General features: G+C 34.8%; 1 protein-coding gene across 1 annotated transcript; it reads left to right on the top strand.

Moving 5' to 3' along the window:
* The first annotated feature begins 582 nt into the window (after positions 1–582).
* LOC126810097 (uncharacterized) lies at positions 583–8,311 on the top strand. Its single transcript, XM_056099400.1, has 2 exons — positions 583–1,724; positions 8,020–8,311. Exons 1-2 carry the CDS (start codon positions 791–793, stop codon positions 8,280–8,282), a joined length of 1,197 nt encoding a protein of 398 aa, XP_055955375.1. The 5' UTR covers positions 583–790; the 3' UTR covers positions 8,283–8,311.
* Positions 8,312–14,944: the final 6,633 nt, after the last annotated feature.

The following is a 14,944-nucleotide window of genomic DNA, read 5'->3' as shown; positions in this document are numbered from 1 at the left end:
AAACACAATAATCACAAGTAGCTGATTACTAATACATATTCATTAGAAGGCATGTTCATTGTGAAAGACGCGTTATTGCTTTCTCCAATCCCTGCCAATCTTTTTATCTTGCATTGCAGTTTGCTTTGTGACGTTGCGGTGGTTTATTTAAGATTGATTTATGTGAAATTAACTTAGTGAGCCAAGAGAAGACGAGAAGATATATATCATATATTATTTATTTTTAAATTATTGGTATATATTTATTATTACTTATATATATACGTAGGGAATGCGTTTGGTATTTAGAAGGTCCACTGCCTAGAAGGTCTGTGAGTCCGAAATAAAACCAAAATAGCCATTTTTTAGTATAGATTTTAAGGCAGATCCAGCATTTTTAATGAAATTAAGATTTAATCGATAAAATCGATATTCCCGCATAATAAGTTAACTATTAAATATTCATCAATAATTAATGTAACTGCACGATCAATGATTTGGTGTATGGAAGAAGAGTAAAATATTTCTGATTTTCAGCATCATTTTACTGTAAATAAGGACAGAGTTGAGATCACGCGGTTTCATAAAAATGGCTTTCATTTGTGACGGGCACCGAAAAGGGGGAAAAGTTCTCGTCAAGGATGGTTTTCGGTATTTGAGGAACAAAGTGACTAAAACTACAATATACTGGAGATGCTGGAAACCAATATGCGGCTCTCTTGTCCAAACAAATGTATTTGACGTCCGTTCCGATAATCCGAACATTAATATCTGGAGAGAGACAGATCATAATCACGAATCTGACGACGACATGATCGAATATGCGAGATTTGTTATGGAGTTAAAAAAAGAAATTAGAAGAAATCCGTCTACAACAATTAAGCGAATTTATGATGCTGGATTGATTAAAAAGGTGCGTAGAGGAGATTCTCGGGAATTTATACCCGATTTTTTAAAGATACGACCTATCTTGGCACGGGCAAGAAGAAAAATCCTACCTTCAGTTCCGAAAACCACTACAGATGTTGTTATTGAGGGCCAATGGACAAAGACTTGGTCTAATTATGATTTTCTCTTGGACCACGATGTAGACTGGGGAGTGACACTTTTTGGGACGGCAGAAAACATTCGACGACTTCAAAAATGTAAAGATGTATACATGGATGGGACATTCCGGACTTGTCCAAATCCTTATACCCAAGTTTTTACCATTCACGGGAATTATAGAAATAGAGTGCTGCCATTCGTTATGGGGTTGATGGTGGGTCGAACGGTAGGGCACTATCGTCACGTTTTGGGCGTTGTCAAAGCAGCAGTGAGAAGAGAATCGGGACATAGATGGAGACCTAGAAAAGTAATTTCAGACTTCGAGCCAGCACTAACCAACGCCATTGAAACTGAATTACCAAATGCTGAGCTTAGTGGTTGCTATTTTCATTTTACTCAAAGCCTGTGGAGTAAGATTCAAGAATTGGGACTCGCAACAAGATACAGAAGACACATACGATTACGAAAATGTTTACGCAAATTTATGGCGATTGGATATCTGCCCGTAGCCTTAGTAAGGGCCAATTTTCAAACTTTGGCAACAGCTCCAAGAACTTTACGACTAATTAGACGTTGTCCAGAGCTACAAGATTTCATAACATACATGGAGAATAATTATTTAGAAGGCGCCTTTCCACCAGCCTTGTGGAATGTCCATCAGAGAGATATGGATAACCGCACCAACAACCATGTAGAAGGTTAGTATATTTTTTTTTCGTATGAATTATAAATGTATTTAATCTTTTTTTCGTTTTGAGGTATAATAAGTTATTTAGAAATCGACAGTTTAAAATTAGTTTAGGTGTAGGTGTAAAATTAGTTTAAGTGTAGGTCTTTCGAAACAGTGAACAAATGAACTTACCAAATGGCGACACCCGGAATGCGCTACCAATAAATTCCAATTAATGATACACTTAAATTACGGCATTAGTAAAATCTACATACAATTAATGTTATACTTTATCAAGTACTCTTCAGGAAAATATAACATGTCTGTGTCTAATAAAGTGGTGTGAAGGTGGGCTTGGTTGAATATATATTTTGTCAAATCAAGGCTATTTAATTCATTGAATTTTAATAATTTGTGTCCTCTTGCATTATACACAGCAGGCATCAAAAATTTGTTAGTTTAGTGAAATCTGCAAATGTGAAGTTGTACATAGCTAGCTTAGAGCTCATATAATAATATCTAGAGATGAAATTCCAAATTTAAAGAGGCTTAGTAAAAATACACGCGTCATAGTTTTTATTCAGACCCCATTGTCAATGACGGTTAAAGCCCCAATGCGCCATTTATCGTTTCTATGCATCCCTAGCAAACTGTAATATTGAATATTGTGAAAGTTAGATCTATAATAGGAATATGTTCGATTTTCGTTCAGTGTTCGCAAAGTTATGATTTATGCTACAAACTATGTAATACACACCACCGTCGCTTATTGGTGGTATAGAGAAACATGATGGGGGTAGTTGAAATCCGATTGAATCTTATAGCCGGGATATTACCTTTCAGTATATGTTTTCGAAAACCATTATTTCCCTCAACCATCTTTAGCTAATTACTCCTTTTGATAATTTTATAAAAATTCTGAAGAAATAACTAGTCGATAAATGAAAGTGATATTTGCGATCTTTTGATACAATGAAAATGAAATAGAACAAAATTTAATGTAAAACATGACAGACTTAGTGCGAAGTATAGCGGAGTTTAAACTCTAAACTGATATATAACTGTTATGTCTTTAATATGCAAATTATTTTTATGTCCTTCAATCATTTGTCATAATCATTTTATTCATAGACAATAACTTGAAACAAAAAGTACGCTCTTTGGCTAACACTCTAAGCAAGACGAACGTAAATGTTAAGAGTTTGGCAAACCAACCAATTTTCGATCGACTTTTCTAGACATGTGGGGACAAATATTGATACCTTCATTCCATGCCGTATTGATAAATAAGCAAATCATCGAAGTAATTATCAATGACCATTAAAGTCAAAGATAGCTATTAATTACCAAAATGTAGTCTTCGAAAACCAATGTTTGCCCCCACCTAACCCCACCATTGTATATATGCATTTAAACTACAATTTAAAAAATATATGAAATGTATGACACAAACTTATAGCACGGACTATAGTGGAATCTATGTAACTGCAAAATGATTTTGTTTACATCAATCTTAAAAATAAGTTATCATTGTTATTTTCAAATGCATGCGCTATAGTTCATTTTATCCTCTGATAATAACTTTGCTTTCCCTTACTTTTTAAAAAATTTGCTTTGGTCTACACAATAAAAAAAGGAAAACGTAATGTTGAGAGCTAGGCAAACTAACAACTGTACGATTGGCTTTTCTTTTGTCAACCTAATCGACCCAGTGTGGAGTTCAATAAAAATTCATAATATTTCTTGCTGTCTGATTGGATTTATTATTTGGTAAGCATTGTACTTTCGGAATCTTATGGACTATATCTCTAAATAAAGACGTTTTTAATAAAGTCAATAGCCACTTAAATGGAAATATTACAAAGATATGTTAGGGAAATCGTTGCTCGATATTTAGGCAACATTATAATACTGGGTGGCACAGAAAACTAGGAGTAAACCTAAAATGTTGTTTTGAACCATTTAAGAAACAAATATTTAAAAAAAAAGGTACCCGTTTGCTTAAATAAAAGGCCCTTGCGGGCATTTGTATAGTTTGCAAATTCATTAAATTTTTTGATACAATTTATCATATAACAGACGAAAAGCATGCTCCCTCTGTGAGACGTATTCCATATATGAGGTCAACCATGCAGTTAATTGCCAAATTTACCAAAAGCTGATATAACACGAATAGAAACCCTAATCATTGTTTAAAGGCCCAATACCACTCTTGTTGTAACTGAATAATATGTCCCAATCTTTATTCTGGTAAACAAATTGTACTATTTTACAATATTCCAATTAATTGATGATACAATTTTTTTCTTAACACACCTAATTTAAAAAAATGGAAAAAATCAACTAAATGATTTGAAAAGCCTAACGTAAACCTTTTCAAATGTGACTTGGATTGCCAAATTTACCAAAAGCTGATATAACACGAATAGAAACCGTAATCATTGTTTAAAGGCTCAATACCACTCTTGTTGTAACTGAATAATATGTCCCAATCTTTATTCTGGTAAACAAATTGTACTATTTTACAATATTCCAATTAATTGATGATACAAATTTTTTCTTAACACCTAATTTTAAAAATTCGAAAAAATCAACTAAATGATTTGAAAAGCCTAACGTAAACCTTTTCAAATGTGACTTGGATTTTAAAATATTTTCGAACCCTCAGGACAAGTAAAATAGGATGTAATGGACAATTTACACAGCAAGTAGGACACTTAAACATCTAATACTTAGAATAAGGTTATTATTTATTTTCTGGAGCTGTCAAGCCAGCAAGAGTGTTATTGTCCCTTTAATTGCACCGTATGTTTACAAAAAATAAAAATTGAGGCTTTAATGGAGTTTCTCCTTTCAATTAAATCATCGAGAGAAGTTACACAGAAACATAGAAAACGTATCCACTTTAATAGGCCACCTTTTAAATATATAAATGAAAATTTGTATTCATATCAAAATATTTGACATAGTTCAATTTATTTTCTGAAGGAACACAAGTTCTCTTATTGTCTTAAACGAAAAGTCATCGCTGAATATAGGCCGTTTAAAACACATAAATATTTGATTCTTTTAACCGTGATCAGTGATTAGCAGTTAACATGAAATGCGGGCTCTTCTTACTTGAGATAAGGGTGCATGATCAATTGAGTTCCTTTAAGTGACATTTTATCATGCGGGCTTTTGTATAGCCTAAAAAATAATTATAATAGAAATGTCAATTACATTCAGACCGCGGCTTTCATGTTTAAAATGAGTCTTCGTACTAAACCAATTGTGGTATGATGACAATTCCTCAACTCTGACTAGGTTAAAATGAATTGGAATGAGGTTGAACGTCCTGTTCTGCTAATGAAGATGGACATACGCCATAATATAGTGTCGGGCAGCGGCACTATGGTCTACTCTTATTTCAAACTCCAACTGCCATGGGCTCTTTTAGGTGCACACCAGTGTATACACGGGACCTCGGTTTTTCGTCTCACCCAAACGACCATACATTGTCCGCTGCCAGACCCTCCCCTCTCACCACTAACAGTGGGAAACAATGAACTTAATCAGCCAACACCAGGATCAAACACAGGATCTTCTAGTTAGCGAGCGCAAGTCTTACTGGCTGAACCACCACGGCACCAAACGTGGTTAAACAGTGGTTACTTACTAAATTTGTATTCGTAAGTCTTACTGGCTGAACCACCACGGCACCAAACGGGGTTAAACAGTGGTTACTTACTAAATTTGTATTCGTATTGTTTAAGGCAGATACACTTGGTGTTAATAACTAGACATGAAGTATCTTACACACACAGGAAGACTGTTAAGAAAACAAGAACAGAGCAACCATATTTATTATAACAATATCGTAGACATATAAATTAATAGAAAATCATGTGTCAACACTAAACTGAATTTTGGAAATAATAACCATATTGTGCTTTGTGCACGGCGATTGGAGTAATTATAATAATAACAAAATAGGCAAAAATGGGTCTTCGAAATTAACAATGGCTGATAATATAAACGTGTATACCTTTCTAGAAAATAAACCCGAATAGAACATTCTGAATACGAAGACACCACTTCAAGTCTAATAATACAGAACTACTTATAAACAAAACGCAGAAAAAACCTATACACAAATAGTGCATTCATTTTCTTTTTTAGGTTTTATATCCGAGGCGTGATTACCTGTTTTTGTTTGTGATAGTTCTTTTGTACTCTTTAGGGAAATTGACTCATTGATATTAAGTAATTGACGAATTCTGGATATGTGATTTTATAGTCTTTCAGCAGATTGAGCTACTTGGTACGGATACTATGATTATATTAACTCAGTTAGTTTGTATAAATCAACCATTCCTTTAGTTTATCACAATAATGAAGTAGTATGTAGTGGTATTTGGCAGTTTTTAGTTAGTATTAAGTGGTATTGGGTAGTATTTGGTAAATTGTCCTGGCGTTCTTTTTGCTAAATTATCAAGATCCTTGAAGGTGTATGAGGTGAGGGTTCGGATACTGAAAATGCCCACATAATATGTTGATTCGGAACGGTTCAGAAATATTAAGTAGTTAGTATTAAGTGGTATTGGGTAGTATTGGGTAAATTGTCCTGGCGTTCTTTTTGCTAAATTATCAAGATCCTTGAAGGTGTATGAGGTGAGGGGTCGGATACTGAAAATGCCCACATAATATGTTGATTCGGAACGGTTCAGAAATGGATAGTACAGAATTCTTCCCTAATTTCAAAATTCCGCGGCTTACATCAAGTTAAGTTATGAACAGAAATTATTTCTAGGGATAGTTGATAGAATAATTAGCGCGTTGTTAGTTTCAATAAAGCAAGATTATCATCATCTGTGAAAGTAAATGAAATGAAACGGGGTTAAACTGCCCCACCTTTCTGAACCAATCGGGCTAATGAAGACTGGAATGTGCCATGCACTGTACTATGTGGGCCATCTTGCCCGGACAATGGCGCTTCTCTCGGGTCTTCATCGACGGCACCACCTAATTCGCTATGATTCGTTTGAAAGATCATATGATGAGCATTTCCAGTGTTCAAATATATTACAATTACGCGGTCTGCTCATATTTTGTAAAGTTGTGTGCTAGGTGACCCATACGCTTTAGCGAAATATTCCACCATCGCCAACCCAAACCATCATGGTAATTATCAACGCGATATACACTGTCGAGCCGTTCATTTATGACATTTTTTTTATCACAGACATTCGACATATGTAGGTATATGGATTCGATAATGAAACATTTTTTGTCCCTGGAAATTTTTTTTTTATCCACCGGCCCCTTAAATCTGTTTTAACGGTCGGAATTCTATAATTTATTCAAGACACCCATAAAACTAATTTTGGACTATTTAATATTAATTTATAAATTCAGTATTTATTAATATAAATTTGTTGTTTAACATTTTATTGTTCCATAATCTAATGACACTACTATTTAGTTTTGAAATTAAAATTAAAGGGGAATGCAATGCAATGGAGTTTAACGTCCTACTTTTTTTTTTATCTCCGACTGGGCTAATGAAAACGGAAGTACGCCATAGTGTGCTATGAGGGATAATAAGATATTGTCCGGACAGCGGTGCTGCGTCCTATTTTTATATCAAATTACAACTGTGAAGGGTTCTTCTACATGTACACGGAATATTGTTTTGGGTCCCATCAGAACGACTATATTGTTTTTGTCAGGCCTTTCATTCTGCACCGCTGATAAGGAGGAACCAAACCGGAAAACCCCCATCAACTTAACTTGGCCCACACAGGGATCGAACACGGGACCACCATTAAAGGGGAAATTGATCTACCACTGTATGAAAACTAAGTGTGTGGGTTGATAAACCTAAAATTTAGTTTACATTTTAACACAATTAAACATAATAATACATTGAGCGGTGTCGTACTCGAGACAGTACGAGTTTAATCTTACTAGAATAACTGATACAAATCCTATTTATTTGGTTAGTTCATATAGCTAATAATAATCGTACTACGTATATCCGTAAGGGAGACTATTTCATTTCGTGTCTTTAAATAGCTGGGTTTTACTGTTTTATTGGTTGTGTTAAAATTACATTTTTACGTACCGAACAGGGTTGACATATTGCATGATTTAATTTTGTTGTCTGTGCAGTCAAACTGGTTATCATTATGTGGTGAAATTTAATATAAAAATATACTTAAGTAGATAGGAATGATAACTATATCCAGTGACCTAAATTGAATCAGATAACTATATCCAGTGACCTAAATTGAATCAGATTTTACCCAACTTAACAAGTTTACTTTTTTGTTTTATTTCAGCATTCCATTGTGTATGGAATAAAATAGTCTCAGAACGTCATCCATCTTTATGGATTTTCATTCGTCATATCAAAGATCTTCAATCTAACGTCGAGATCTCAGCTGATGCGGCAGACAGAGGAGACCCTTCTCCAAAAAGAAGGTTAAAATGGCGGCAGCTGGAGGCTAGAATTACACGGCTGAAAGATGAGTATCACAGTGGGAGACGAAACCTTACAGATTTTTGGGATGCTGTAGCACACTGTATTTCACAATTTCGATAAAACTGTAAATGTCACATTACACCATCAATATTTTGCCAATAGGTCGCTATGCTCGGTTTCCAACGTTAGACAATCCACCGAACTTATATTTCTCAACGCAATCCAACGCTGCAGATCACCATGACTCCGGTAATCGTGATCTGTAATCCATTACATTCAATTATACATACGTAATCACTTATACAACCATGGTTACTCTTCAATGAAATTTCAATTATTATTTTAAATTAGTGTTTTATTTTTCTCACTTCATATATATATATATATATATATATATTTCTACTTACAATAGATTGTATAAACAGCAATATACAATCAAGATATGAATATTGCGATGTCGTTGTCAAATGTCCATTATAACAGATTAAATGTACCAGTAAATTATGGCTTGTTTTATTATTATATAATGTTTGTGATCATGATTATTAATATATATTTTTTTTAATGACAAGGATTAAAATAAAACCACATGGACAATGTGCTTTTGTTAGTACAAACAATATCAGCCACATTCAACGCTAGACAGAAGTCCAATTACACCTATCATTGCTGGGGTCTTAAATGAAAAACCGAGTATGACACAGTCGCAGAACAAGAACAGATGTTAGTGTCATGCTTACTTTTGTCAAAAGCTGTTAACTTCGTTCTACGAGTTGTCCTACTTTCTTTTACAGTTTTAAATGTTCAATTATGCCATATAATCGAGTCTTGGGACAGACCATGAACTCTCTTGACAACTAAGCGGAAATCAATATAATTATGTCACTTCTCATTTTTGGGGAAGTTCAAATAGTTAACTGTTATTTCTTTTAAAAAGTGTTCGTGTGTTTTTAATCACCTTTAAAATGTCTTTCCAGCGATATTACGCATACATTTAGCTAGATTTTAAAGAAGCACTTGGATGGCCCGCTCATGCATTTTAGGGCTGAAATGTTTTATAAGCTTAAGCGAGTTTCCTGTGATTAAAATGTTTTCCCTATAAACGTAAAATATTATCATTATCATATTCTTATTCATTGACCTAAATTCAATCAAATTTAATATATATGTGCTTTAAATCACTTATAATTCATGTAGTAATTCTGTTGCAATAAAATGTAAGATTAAAAATCTTAAACATTTATCTGTTTAATTACCGACATTGGCCCTGACCCTCAACTGAACACTTATTTTAAAAATAATGATATATATAATTCGGATTAAGGTACCCTCTTCTGGCACCCATTTCGGAATATACGGCTGCAACCCCGTCGTATTTACGTTGATATTGTATAAATGCTGCTTTTTAATTTGCCCCCAAGTCCAGTTATTGTCAGAAAACCCTCGTAAAGTCGTTAAACGTCGGCACTCTATTGATGGGACCAACTAGTTCCAATGTGAGTACGCCAAAAGACAGTAAAGTGTAAATACACATTATTCCAACCCATGGGATCATAAATTGTTTTTAGAAGCCAGCAACATTTTGTATCTACTCTGTGCATAGATACGCCAACCTGAATTCAGATTGGTTCCTGGAAATTATCCCGGTAATGAATCCAAAATTGTGTAAATACGGCTTTTTAATTTGCCCCACAGTCAAGTCATTGGCTGAAATCCTTCGTTTTACAGCCCTTAAATATCCATGATGGGTCTATTAGTTCCAATTGTAGGGAAAAATCTATATACACAATATCCCAATGCATGGGAGCAAAAATTACTTTTAGAAGTCAGCCAGGTGTGAATCTACGCTGTTTCTAGATGCTTAAATCTAGATTCAGACCGGTTCGTTGAACATAGCTCGTTAACCAATCCAAAACTGATGAAGTCGATAATATTGAAGAAACGTATTGACATTCGTATTGGACAATAGCTCCTCATTAATCAAACACGTTCATAAAGTCCAAGTTCATATATTATATTTAACAAGTAGTTTAACTTGATACATGGTAAGCTTCGAAATCACAATACTGTTTAGAACCTAATCAAAGTAAATATTCCATGTGAAATTACTTACTTTAGTCTTTTGGAAAAGCAATCAGTTTGTAATTCTTCGCCGGGCGTACATACTCTGTTTGAAACACCCGTTACTACTTTCGCAGTTTTCATGGTTCTATTTCAAATATCAGTCGTTTTATATTTATATGGACCTTCAATTTAATTCGACCTTTATATCGAAGCGAAGGTATATAATATTCTATTGATATGTGGACAGATTCGTTTTCGTAGTAAATAAATGTGACTCACAGACCCTGCAAGAACGTTACTTTACGGGTACATGGGTCTTTCAAGTAGGTGTATGCCTTTAGTAGATCTATAATAAGATTGTTGATTTAAACAGTATTTATTTAACATTTATATAATTACACACAATATACAATATACAATGCATAATATATTATATGGATTCGGAAAATAAAGCTTATATTAATCAGTCTCAAATTGTTAAAGCATGCGTTTTATGAAAAGGGCCCGGGTCCCTTATAAACATACCAACCTTTGATAAATGTTTATCATGCAAAATAAATTTTAAAATGGTGCATTAAGCTGCTTTTGACCCATCATCCCGTCTCCATTCCTAATTTGTTTCAAAAAAGTGTCCCTTTGTTTGTTAAAACACGTCAAACACTTAATGGATGATAAAAAAAAACTTCTGCTGAATGCATTTACGGTCTTGATCACTTGTAAATATCCTTATGTTTTAACTGCGTGTGCCATTAAACGCAAATCGAAACCAATCCATCACTCCATAACTTGGAATGATCTATAATTTGCAGAGTCATACATGGCATTACAACAACTATGTAAGAAATTTCAGTAGCAAATATCTAAATGAGTATATAAAATATTTAAATATGCGGGTCCTGTGCTCTAATTAACAAATCGTACAACCGAGCGCGTTCATAGCAGCATGTCGGGGCCCGCTCATTAGTTAGACGCTCAGTTGTCCTACAATCTTTGATCTAAGGTGTAATAAATAATAAGATTAGTAGAAAGTTTGCTCTTTAAATTAATAATAGCATTATATTTTAACTCATTAAGTTTCATTTTGTATTAAAGTCATATCTCACGCACTTAAATTGAATAGGTGATGGGTTGACACATAAAAAGATTTATAAAACCAAAACATAGCTTGTTCTGTGTGAAAACAGAATATCATGTTTATCACTAATGATAGGAAAATTACCATTGCATCATCTGGCTTATTAACCAATTAATTAATTACGTCATATTTGACCAATTAGATAAGTGAAAGCCGAAACCCAAGGGTAGAAAACCACCAGAGCTCTAGTCGATCGGCTGACATCATGTAGATTCTTATGGAACGGAATTTCCCTCATAATTCTGACCCCAAACCTAGTAATGCGTATGCTAATATGCTTACTTCTATGCATTTAACTTCTTACTAACACATGTTAAATTGGCTATTTACACATTTAAACATGGACGTCACACATGGGGGGGGGGGGTGAATATACTTGGACCCCCTCAAAAATTTACATATTTATTTACAACAATTAGGATTAGTTAAGATTCGATCTGTATAAAACCTGTATATATCCCAATATGGTTTATACTGCTAAAATAAAACAGATAATCATCCTGGAAACATGTGTGAAGTGAAAAGTACCTGTGTTCCATAAAATTGTGTCTAGTTAGCCTGTCAGTAATTTTGTTATTTTTTTCCTGCCACTTATCAGAGTGAATCGCATGTAGGTACCCAAAAACATAACCGCCTAAACCAAATATTTATTGCCCGCTCAGCCAGCAACGTAAACATAATGCTTTTGCACGCGGTGTCTTGGTAGACAGCATGGCCACATGGTGTTTGTTTATATTTTTTAGGGGTTTTAAAAAATGGGTTAGGGTTAGGGCTTAGGGTTGCGGACCCCCCCCCCCCCAATATATATTTCACGGCTACGCCTCTGCATGTAAAAATGCTAATTTATACGACTTATTTTTAAATATTGCAGTTAGAATTTGTATTTTGTTCTATTTCCATGATTACTTTTAATTTCTTGTAGTCTGTTTAGTTTCGTTAACATTTTGACATTTCACAAATGTTACGCGATAAAGACGTCATTGTAATTCTAAAGCTCATTTGGGTAATAGGCGGCACTGTTTATAATTGTATGGTGGCTCATTCGGAACATGTAAAATCGCGCCTTTTCCACAACCAGAAAGATATGGCTTAAATAGTAAAGTGGCTAGGGAATAGATTCTTTTTTTCCCCCATCATAATGCCTCGCTAGCCTTGACAATTTTCGAGTCGCATGTTCAACTGGCTTTTTTTCTCGATTTTAAGGCTCTTTTTCAACGATTTCCGAACGTTTACTTAGACGAAAATATCAGCCAAATAGCTCTTGGAATGGCTACAGATGCAAGGAAATGACGGATAATGTTATTGGGGGGGACCCCCCCCCCCAAAAAAAACAAAAAAAAAACCTCCCAGCGGCGTGCCCCGTCTCCGCGGTCAGTGCCCTCATTTTGCGGCGGCCCTCTTTTCAAAATTCCTAGATCCGCCCCTGCCAACGATACTTGACAGGGCTTCAAATGTACATAACCTTAAAATTGATTAGTCAACATAGTGAAGTATAGACAAAAATAATGCTTTCAAGATTTTGCATCCACCCATATTTTCATGTGCACGTATGCCATCAGCCCTGTCCGTACGTGTGTCCACAGGCCACTATATGTTGATATCCCAAAGATCTCGCATGAGTTCGATATTGGCACTTATCTCACGATAACATTTTGGATTATAGCTCCTGATCGTACGAAATTAGCACACATAGCTTTTGGATCTAGAGGTCACAATTTTTTATTCAACTTCTTTTAAAACTTTAAATGTATGTTTATTTCCTACAGATCTCGAATAGGTTCATTTTTGGCATATAATGGACCGTAATTTCCCGGATTTTCGCCCGCAGCATCTTGGGTTACGGCCCCTGTCATTTACGCAAGATCAAATGTATGTTTATTTCCGACAGATCTCGAATAGGTTCAATTTTGGCACATAATGGACAGTAATTTCCCGGATTTTCGCCCCTGGTTGAACGGAAATCGAAGAGATCATAATTTTGATTAGCTATATGTTTAATACACAACAATCACTGATGAATTCTATTTTAGAGGAAATAGGACCGTAACTTTCCGTTAAAATTGCCCCGTTCCTTCAAGCAAATACATGTAGTGACAAAGCATGTAATACATAATTATACCAATTTTTAGATGACACTTAAAATATGCGTTGAAGATCGACGGATCTGGTATGCACATATATTTTGGACCGCAGCATCTTGGGTTACGGCCCCTGTCATTTACACAAGATCAAAAGTATGCACGGGGTTTATGGCCCAATTTGAAACTTAAATATGTGTTAGGGATCGAAATATCCTAAATTGGTTTGAATTTGGTGAGCATCGGACCTCCCGTTCGAGAGTTATCCCCCTTTTCCGAAAACATTGTGAACGCGATACAGGCTTAATTATATCGAATTAAGTTATGGTAGGGTGACCCACCATAAATAGATATCTCCATATATCTCGACAATTTCGCCACAATATTTATATATATGCCAAGCCTCAAATCAGTTTCACACAATTATAGTCACTAAATAAACGATCATGTTGTACTTAATAAGCTATGACCATTAATCATCTATAAATAATAGACTGAAAACTGGTTCCATGTGTCGTCCATAACATCCAGACACTTTTGAGTAAAAGATAGGTTACGTGCCCTTGTTTTGAAATTAGTCTCGCTTAACCAGTCTATCGACCATTCTAGGGCTGATTGACAGGTCGGGATAATCAAGACTACTTTTTTACGAAACATAACAGAAAGCTAGAACAAGAAATTGAATTTAGAAATGAGCACGTTAGCTAGCTCAACAATTGTTTTAAGAAGCTTGTAAAAGTAAAATGAAACTACTGCTAGTATCATGTTCCTGTCTAACCCGAGTGTTTCTGAGATATTATTTGTACTAAACCAAAAGATGCCGCTCTTAACGGTACAGTTAATGATAAAGCGATTTAAAAAATGAAACGAACGTAATTTCTAAATCTGCTGTAATAACCAAGAAGCTTAATTTCACTGCTATTCAAAATCGTCAACAATAATTTTTTTACGGCTGTAATAGTTGATAGATTTGTAGAGAATTGCACGTGCCATGGCTATTTATAGTATCATACTGTCAGAAAGTTGGCCTCGACACGGCGAATGTGCACGCTTCAGTGGTAGTCTCGAACTATCAGCGGTGGACTGTATTTCTGTAGGTGCGTGGGCCACCCTAGTTATGTCCCATAGCCGAAAACTCCATCAATATTCAACCTTCTATACCCCCCCCCCCTCCCTTAACAGATTTAAATTCAGATATAAAATTACAGCAATGGTTTTTGACTAAGGGAGCATAACAAATTCCAAAAAAATCTGTTAAAAACTATAGATTGTGTCGCATTCACAATGTTTTCGACAAAGAGGGGGTGGGGGTCAATCCTGAACGGAAGGTCCGATGCACATCGAAATTAAACAAATTCAGGATCTTTCGATCCTACACCCATATTAATTTAAGTTTCATCTCAAATTGGGTGAACAAACTACGTGCACTCTTTACGAAAAAGACTTTTAGAGGGTGTTAACAATGCAAAACTATACCAATTTCAAATTCTTTTGGCCTTTATCCA

Source organism: Patella vulgata, chromosome 1 (genome assembly GCF_932274485.2).
Source record: "Patella vulgata chromosome 1, xgPatVulg1.2, whole genome shotgun sequence".
Lineage (NCBI taxonomy): Eukaryota > Metazoa > Mollusca > Gastropoda > Patellidae > Patella > Patella vulgata.
Note: the sequence above shows the minus strand (reverse complement) of the source record. Positions and strands in the feature narration are given on the sequence as shown.

Excerpts from the sequence above, each read along its gene's own strand:
- LOC126810097 (XM_056099400.1), top strand. The coding sequence starts at position 791 with ATGATCGAATATGCGAGATTTGTTATGGAGTTAAAAAAAGAAATTAGA. Across the intron at positions 1,725-8,019 it reads CACCAACAACCATGTAGAAG|CATTCCATTGTGTATGGAAT; the intron begins GTTAGTATATTT and ends GTTTTATTTCAG.